This window comes from Argopecten irradians, chromosome 9 (genome assembly GCF_041381155.1).
Source record: "Argopecten irradians isolate NY chromosome 9, Ai_NY, whole genome shotgun sequence".
Lineage (NCBI taxonomy): Eukaryota > Metazoa > Mollusca > Bivalvia > Pectinida > Pectinidae > Argopecten > Argopecten irradians.
The window spans coordinates 27,904,061-27,913,605 of NC_091142.1; the positions used below are offsets into that span (position 1 = coordinate 27,904,061).

The 9,545-nt window shown below is 33.4% G+C and overlaps 1 protein-coding gene across 6 annotated transcripts in view; it reads left to right on the forward strand.

The window, feature by feature from the left end:
• LOC138331939 (unconventional myosin-XVIIIa-like) overlaps positions 1-9,295 on the forward strand; it is a 98,581-nt gene extending 89,286 nt beyond the window's left edge. For all 6 annotated transcript variants that reach the window (XM_069279811.1, XM_069279812.1, XM_069279813.1 and 3 more), the window contains 13 exons: positions 164-287; positions 652-753; positions 1,311-1,412; positions 1,731-1,841; positions 3,266-3,389; positions 3,543-3,670; positions 3,859-3,972; positions 4,290-4,406; positions 4,565-4,648; positions 4,875-5,012; positions 5,302-5,630; positions 6,135-6,298; positions 6,689-9,295. In XM_069279811.1, coding sequence (XP_069135912.1) covers positions 164-287; positions 652-753; positions 1,311-1,412; positions 1,731-1,841; positions 3,266-3,389; positions 3,543-3,670; positions 3,859-3,972; positions 4,290-4,406; positions 4,565-4,648; positions 4,875-5,012; positions 5,302-5,630; positions 6,135-6,298; positions 6,689-6,699 — 1,648 coding nt within the window. In that variant the 3' untranslated portion in view covers positions 6,700-9,295. The remainder of the gene's footprint in view (positions 1-163; positions 288-651; positions 754-1,310; positions 1,413-1,730; positions 1,842-3,265; positions 3,390-3,542; positions 3,671-3,858; positions 3,973-4,289; positions 4,407-4,564; positions 4,649-4,874; positions 5,013-5,301; positions 5,631-6,134; positions 6,299-6,688) is intronic.
• Positions 9,296-9,545: the final 250 nt, after the last annotated feature.

Consider the following 9,545-nt stretch of genomic DNA (forward strand, 5'->3'; position numbering starts at 1 on the left):
CGATAGAGCATTTGGCTTGTGTTCAGAGGTCCCAGGTTCAAATCCTGGTCTGGGTTTCACATTTTCTCCTCTCTTGTTGCAATAGAAAAGTTTGACAGTGTAATGAAATAACTATATATTTTTGTACAACCTGAAAAGTTGTTATTTATTGTGTGTATCACAGGTTTGACTCAGAACTGAGCAAAGCCAGCGACGAAGGAAAAGATGAACGAACAAGTCGGGAGAAATTACAGCGGGAGAAAGACCAACTAACTACAGAACTGTACACAAAGGACCAGGAAATAGAGGTCAGTCAATGTGTAACCTTAGACAATAAAGGGTTAAATATTTGGAAAAAGAGTTTTGTGTAATTCACTGACCTTAAACAGACCTTTTCATGGTCATTGCATGGTATGTTTCAAATAATATTGCTTCTCTTCTCATTAGACATTATTAAAAATCTCTTTTACTGATCAATTTATAAGAATACTGGTTTTTGAAAATCTTTGATCAGACATTGATATTAATAGATTACTGACAATAAAAAACAATACACCAATATCAGACTGCTAAGAGCTTAAAGTAAGCTTGAAAGTTAGAAAAAATCAGTTGTAAAGATCTTATTATCAAAATTAGAAGAAAACATCAATGTTGTATTGATTGGTTTTACAGAGAATCAAACTCGAGCTTGATACACAGACACAAAAGGCAACTCGTTTGGACCGTGAATTGATGGACATGAGTCTTACCAGTACAAAGGGCACAGATAAAGAGGTTAGTACTGATTGGTAAATCATCTAGAATATGAAACACAACATGTGAATATCAACATGTCAAACCTGTTATGTAAAACTTGATTGTCATATGAAACTTGTCATGTGAAACTTGTCATGTGAAGCTTGTTATGTGAAACTTCGTCATGTGAAACTTAATTGGTAATGTGAAACTTGATATGTGAAACTTGATTTTCATGTGAAACTTGTTGTGTGAAACTTGATATGTGAAACTTGATTTTCATGTGAAACTTGATTGTCATGTGAATCTTGTCAAGTAAAACTTATTGGTAATTGTCATGGGAAACTTAATTATCATGTGAAACTCAATATGTAAATCTTAAAATGTGAAGCTTGTCATGTGAAACTAGTTATGTGAAACTTGATTGTCATGTGAAACATAATTTTCAATGTGAAATGCAATATGTGAATCTTAAAATGTGAAGCTTATTATGTGAAACTTGATTGTCATGTGAAACTTGTCAATGTGAAGCTTGTCATGTGAAACTTGATTGCCATATAGCCTTTGTGATTGTCATGATATTGGTTCTGTTAAAGGTGATGACCCTGAAGAAAGTGAAACATGAGCTGGAGATGAAGGTAAAGGACCAAGAGGAAGAGCTAGACGACCAGGCAGGACAGATACAGCAACTGGAACAGGTAACCATAGTAACAGAAATATCAATTTTGAATTGTACATTAACTATGAAATGGGCTAGCAGTAAGTGTTGCCAATGTCTGTCCCATCACGTCCTCACTTATCCTGGTTGTCCTCTTTGATATATGGAAGTTTACAGACATTTCAAGTTTCAATATAATGGTCGCTTTGTGTTTTCATAAACATGACTTTTATTCCTCAGTATTTGAGGAATAAAATGTTAATATCTTGTGGAAATTTTGATTGAAAAATGGAAAATCAGTAATCATATAAGTATTGGTTTGCAAAGCTTTAACACAGAGGTTTTGTTACCATTACAGACAAAGACACGACTTGAGATGAATCTGGAACGATTACGGCAGACACACATAAAAGAACTTGAAGAGAAGGAAGAAGAAATGCAAGAAAACAGATACGCCACTCAGAAAAAGGTAATAAAAAGGAGATGATGAATTCTATATTTACTTCTTACAGAGTTATCTGCCCTTGTGATTAAGTATGGATTGGGATGTCATGTGTCTTGTAGCTTGTCTCCTGCAACAAACTATATGATGCTACAACAGATACCTGCTGACAAGAGCAGATAACTCTAATATTTACAGAATAGACAAGAGAACATGAAGTGGTCATTACACTGAGTTTGTCTTTTCATTCTTATGGATATTTGAACTGAATGGTGAAAATCAGGGGAGGATAATGTTCATACATTGTATAGGACTGTTTATTTATTGTTGTACATTACATTCTAAAATGTCACAGTTTATTTATTGTTGTACATTACATTCTAAAATGTCACAGTTTATTTATTGTTGTACATTACATTCTAAAATGTCACAGTTTATTTATTGTTGTACATTACATTCTAAAATGTCACAGTTTATTTATTGTTGTACATTACATTCTAAAATGTCACAGTTTATTTATTGTTGTACATTACATTCTAAAATGTCGCAGTTTATTTATTGTTGTACATTACATTCTAAAATGTCACAGTTTATTTATTGTTGTACATTACATTCTAAAATGTCACAGTTTATTTATTGTTGTACATTACATTCTAAAATGTCACAGTTTATTTATTGTTGTACATTACATTCTAAAATGTCACAGTGTATTTATTGTTGTACATTACATTCTAAAATGTCACAGTGTATTTATTGTTGTACATTACATTCTAAAATGTCACAGTTTATTTAGTGTTGTACATTACATTCTAAAATGTCACAGTTTATTTAGTGTTGTACATTACATTCTAAAATGTCACAGTTTATTTATTGTTGTACATTACATTCTAAAATGTCACAGTTTATTTATTGTTGTACATTACATTCTAAAATGTCACAGTGTATTTATTGTTGTACATTACATTCTAAAATGTCACAGTGTATTTATTGTTGTACATTACATTCTAAAATGTCACAGTTTATTTAGTGTTGTACATTACATTCTAAAATGTCACAGTTTATTTATTGTTGTACATTACATTCTAAAATGTCACAGTTTATTTATTGTTGTACATTACATTCTAAAATGTCACACTTTATTTAGTGTTGTACATTACATTCTAAAATGTCACACTTTATTTAGTGTTGTACATTACATTCTAAAATGTCACATAAGTTGATGTCATGATGCGGAATCTTGTCAACTTTACTTTCATTTAACTTTTATCTAAAAAGCAAGTAGGCAAACAGAGTGTGTGCTTAATTAAAGGTTGCCATGTTTGTTTTAATGATCAGCATTGGCCTTGATTGATCAACTCACGGATCAGTCAATTCAACTTATGGATCAATCAGTTAGAACTACAGTATATGTTTGTATCAAATGTTTTACCAGTTTTACTTTACCACCACAGTTAAAACACATGGAGAACCAGATGGAGGAAGAATATGAAGACAAGAAACGACTGCAGGCAGAAAAACGGGACATTGAGAGACAGCTACAGGAGATCAACGCAGAGAAGTCTCATCGGGACAAAGGTCAGAGTTCATATAGGATTAAAGGTCAAATGTAAAGAACACTTCGGCAAACATAGATTGTGTGGTCAAAAGGTCAGAAGTTACATGACATTAATCCAACCCTATCTTCATTGTTTTCTTAAGAAAATTTATTTTGTCTGTCTTGGCTTGTAGATGGAGAGAAACGGTTGAGACTAGAGCTGAGGAAAACTAAGGCCTTGCTGCGTGACGCTGAGACCGTCCTCCAGAAGATGAGAGGCTCCGAAGGCACAAAGGCCATCATCAAACAACTCAGGAATAGGGTTAGTACTGGAGCTACGGTATCTATGGCAACAACTATAAACATAGGTGTTTACATTTAGTCTTAACTTTCTTGTGAATTAAATTCACTTTTGCTGATGATATTATTATGCCTAGAAAGAATCTATTCGAAATTTCTAATTCAATATTTTCCTCGAATAGATAAACAGAATATATGTATTATTCACAGCTTGAAGATTCAGAGTTTTCTGCCGCAACAGCCATTAAAGCCAAGAAGACCATGGAACTAGAGATACAGGATCTCCAACAACAGCTAGACGACCTTTTTAAATCAAAAACGGAGGTGCGTATTTACCTGGTGTTGTTGGTTCTTTTCAAACGCATTCAAATGATAAATATTTAGCACAATGATGATTTAGAAAACTTTTTATTCGCTACTTCTATGAATAAAAAGAAAATTGCATTAGCAACATTTTATTGAGCAATCACCTCAATGTCAATTTTAAGGTTGAGCAAGAGCGATATTTTCCAATAAATCAAAAATTAGAACAAATTTTTAAACATCAAATATCTACAATGTCAGATTACTCTAAATATTATCAAAGGGCCTTTGATTACCAGATTGGTATACTTTTTTATAGTAATTACCTTTGTTTGTAGGGAGACAACAAAGCGATGGTGCTAATGCGCGAAAAGTCAGACTTACAGAGTCAACTGGAGGAGAACGAGGAAGACATGACTGAGATCATGAAAAAATACAAGGCTGTTGTTCACCAGGTAAGGTGACTGAGTTCATATTCTACCTTAGAGTTATGATAGGACTTTCATAATAAGATGTTCTGTTGATATCTTATCATCATTTCGGTCACATTTGGTTCATATTTATGTGTCTGTAGTTGTGTGTTGTAGATTTATATATATCGTTATGTTTTCAGCAATCTGTGGACCAAGTTACATTATCAGACCAAATCCAACAGATAGATGAACTGACCACAGAAAAAGATAAATTACGCCAGGAGGTAAGTCTGAGTTTTTTCCCTTTGATCAGCCTGAGACCATGTTGATGTAAAATGTCATCTCTTGATAAATTTAATCTTGCAAAACAGGAAAAGCAAAATAATCAGTATTTTGCTTACGTGACTGGTATTTGATGTCACTTGATAAGATTCTTGTGTCATGTGACACAATGTTACTTAGAGATTTTGTTGATTATTACATATTATAGCTATTTTATACAATCCTTAGGTATCAGAACTTCAGATGAAAGTCCAAGGTCTAGAGGAGACTAGTGTGGATAAAAACACAGTACAACGTCTGGAGAGCAAGATTCGTGACCTTGAAAATCGACTTGACCTTGAGCAGACCACTAAACACAGAGTGGAGGTAAGTATCGTCATTTCAACAGCAAATAAATTACTTGAGAATAAGCATACAAAGCTGTGGGATTTCAAAACAAATATTTAACAAAATTAATTTACTGATCCAAAAAATAGTCCTTCAACTTCAAAGATATTTCTTTAAAGTGTAAACATAATGTATTGCAACAGTTGTTGTCGGTATTTCTAAGGAAAGGAAATTTCTATCTGGTCTTTTGTCTTGAAATCTTCCAAGTTTGAAACTTGATGTAATATGTATTTAATGTTTCATTAGATAACATGACCTTGACCTTCAGGTACAGCTAAACCGTACAAAAGAATCTTTGGAAAAGGCAAATGAAGACAAACGAACCACAACCGTCACCAAACAACAATTAGACGAAACACTAAAAAGAACTCAACGTCAGCTTCGAGATCAGCGAGAGGAATTCTCTGACGCACAGAAACGTGAAATGGAAAGTACACAAAAGAGCAAAGAACTGGAGAATAAGGTGTCAGAGTTAGAATCTGATTATGAACAAAATCAGTCGGACTTAAAATTAGCTTTCAAGAGGATATCTGACCTACAAGCTGCACTAGAGGAGGACCTGGATAGTGGAGATAGTTTACTGGGCTCTGATGAGGAGTAAGTAATTAAGTTAGGGGGATATTTTCACAGGCCGACGGGAGACTTAAGTTAGGGGGATATTTTCAAAGGCCGACGGGAGACTACTAACCCAGTTAATTGCCATGATCAACAATCTATAGATGAAGTCTCCCAGGGGCCATAAGGCACACTCAAAACATGAATGGTCCAATTTGATCTGTACTATTCCCTGTTGTAGAGGAACCCATGTGTTTGAACTGAACTTTGACCTTGCAAGGGTTTCTTTGCTACGGAAGAATGCACTGAAATATCTGTCCAATTCCAGGACTCAAAGTTTGTTGAGATGTTTATTATAGAAGTCTTTAAAAAAATTGAATGGATGTAATTTGAAGGAAATTTCAGTCATAGATATTCAAAAAGATACCTACATTGCAGTTTGATCATAACTAAAATACTGAGCAATATGAGGATAGCGTCTCTTTTTGTCAAGGAGATGTGGTTAGATATCCAACCGTTTTTGATAAAAAAATTATCTGTTTACAGAGACGACTCGGATGCTGACTCAGATATGGATTCCATGTATTTAACCAATCACAGGCCTCCCTCATTAATACGTCACCATGGTATTGGCAGTCCACGCTCCAGTTCTCATTCCGCGGCCAGTAGTATAGGAAGTCCCCGCTCACCTAGTGTGTCAGAGTCATCAAGTAAGTCTTTAACGGTCATGTTGATGAACTGAAGTGTTTAGTTATACAGCAGATCACTGGACAAGCTTGCTTTCATAAGTGGAAAAAAAATTATGATTTTTCCCTTTCAATCTGTAGAACGCTTCCTTTATGAAATTGGAAAAAAACTACTATCAATGTCGGAAAAATATAGTAATCCAGACTATAATTGATTAAAAGAAGAAACAATTTGTAAAATATACTGACATTAGAACCACAAAGATCTTTCAATAAGACTTAATATTGTAAAGTGAAACAGAATATTTTGAATGTAGATCATATCAGCATTATATATAAACCAGTGTCATGTATGAATTTGGAACAGACCTATCTTTTGAAGCTAATTTGATATATCTAATTATTTGTTTCCAGGTCATGCGTGACACTAACTAATATCAGAGGGCTATGTGCAAACCTACCAGCTTCAACGCAGCTTGTGTGAACTGGGAAATGTCAAAGGTCAGCATAGAGGTCGGAGGTCAACATCCTCAAGGTCTCCTCCAGGAAGTATCTTTTTCTGACCTTGACATAGGAAATGGCTACTTAACTGTGATAAAGAGATGGTGATCTTACCTTTGTAAGTGCTCTGGATATTCACTGGACTGGAGGTCATGTGGTACAGACAATATTCTGTGATTGGTTCTCCTTGCCAGCTTCTTGACCAATGAGTAACAGTGTCCCGAGATATCATTTCAGGGGAGTATTTTAATGTCTGATCAGGAGAATGTCTCCTGAATCAGATCAAGTTCCAATTGGAGTGACGATCCTTGGTATCCTGGTGTGGCAGCAAATCAACTGGACATGGAGTTGAACAGGACAAACGCATCCAATCTTGACAGAATTCCGTGTTATGCTTTAAAATCAAGCTATATGTGATTTGTTGTGTTTTAATATCAAAAATATTTCTAACACTGCCAAAAGTGACAAAGACTTCAATGAATTGTATGATTACAAAGGATAATCATATTTGATAAACCATAAATGGCAGTTTAATCCAGTAGATCTAAATCATGTCTTCAATTCAAGTATAGATTGTTATAGCATGTGGATGTGTGAGTTCAATCATGAATCTGAACATGAATATAAGAATTTTCCTGCAAACTTTGGATGTGACAACGTCAAGAAACAGAGACGAACAAAGGATGCAAAGACAAACAAAATAGATATCTGGGAGTTTACCTTACATGTCAAAAGTTTACCTGGGAGATTGTCTACCCTGGGATTCACCATCTCCTGGGATTCACCGTACGGATTATCATGTTTTACATTGATCTCTGTCATAGTGTGTTTAGTAATCACGATTTCCGGACTCCAAGAGTCTCACTGTGTCAATAAGTGCTATGTGTAGATTTAGGTTGTAGGTGAGTTGGGACCAATCTGTTTCCTAGGCCTCTCATCTGTTGCATGTTTTAGTTAGATAGTTCAATGTTCCACTTTCAACCAGACATTCAAGTTAATTTATAAATGTTCCAACATGTACATTCACACATGTATGTAGGTCCAATACAATAAAAGAATCAACTGTAGTATAAAATGAGCAAATTATTTTTGTAATAATTTATAATAAATAACTATGTGGTGATTATGAACATAATAAATCCAGTCTAGTTATATATAAATTACCATGTAGTTACATGTATGTAGTACCGCTTGTCTCCGTCATATAAATTACCATGTAGTTACATGTATCTTGGTACCGCTTGTCTCCGTCATATAAATTACCATGTAGTTACATGTATCTTAGTACCGCTTGTCTCCGTCAGAACCAACTTTCTACTGCCATGATCAACACTAGCCTACTATTTCTAAACAAATTAACAGAATATAGACCTTCACGTCAATTTCATACATCACAAAGTTAACCATGCACATTATAAGCCAATTTGGAACATAATAGAATGGCTTCTCATTGATTACACACATTCAAGTCAGCTGTCTTCCTGGTCTTTCAGACGATACTTTCACATGACTTCTCTCATTCTGAAGTCTTAGACGAAATGCTTACATTGCTGCCAGATTTGATTTACTTAATGAGGATAAAATGATCTTATGCTTGTAATAATTTTCAAATTTAACCAGAGCTTCTATAAAGATTAATATATTTTAGTAGAAAGTAAAATGTTTTATTCTATTCCATAATTGCTTATCATCTAATCACAAAAATGTAACTAATTTTAATTGAAATATATTGTTGTAAAAAGAAAACAGAATTTTATCAAACTTTTTTTTCGATATTAATGTTTTGTTGGACTGTTCAAATGTCAAGGCTTTGTTATCGTTCAGGTTTGATTACATGTTCTAGCTTTATATTACGATTACATCCGCTGGTTTATAGCTACTATAAAGTAATAAATATATATGAGATTATGCTGATAATATTTATCAATCTAATTTAATTCCAATCTATTGAAATAGTGGAATAAATAATTTGAATTCTTTAATTGGTCCGTAGAGACAATATATTATGTTTTGACTTCCAATACGTAATGGGGTATTTGCTATTATGAAGTTTATATATATATATATTTGTTTTATAAATTATGGGTATTGTTTCATTATCTGAATAAGTCTAAAATCTCATACTTAAGAATTTAAGCTAGGTTTGTGTTATCTTAACAATACATTATTGTATAACAAATACCATAAATTCCATTTAAAGTTGAATAAGAAATCAGCCAATCAAACACATCCTTTCTTTTCAGTCTGTTTCCTAGCTGAGATAAGGATATTTTTGATTGGTGGTTAATTATATACTGTACTTGTTATATTACTTGTAACAAACTTGATCATCACAGTTATGGACACAACGTGTTATACATTATAGATATATCATTTCATTCATTTTCACACATTTAAAACGGACTTTACAGTCATAGATTCTATTTAAATATCATTATCTTCATCTAGTTAGCAGGTGTAAAATCTTTTAAAAGTTAATTATTTGATATGCATTTGAATAAAACAGGAAAATACTATAAATCTGGTGTTAAGTTTTGTCTATGTAAATCAGAGGAATACCTGTAAGTTGAGTTTTGTCTATGGAAATCGGAGGAATATACCTTCCAGATTGTTGGGAGTTTTTTCTGGAAATGCTTCAGATCCTTTGATGTATGATCTGCATCTGTCCTGGAATAGGAAAATAACCAGCTGGGAAGTTATTATAATGACGGACAATTTAAAGATAATTTTGGCGATGTCCAAGTAAAACACATCCAATGTATTTCCTTTT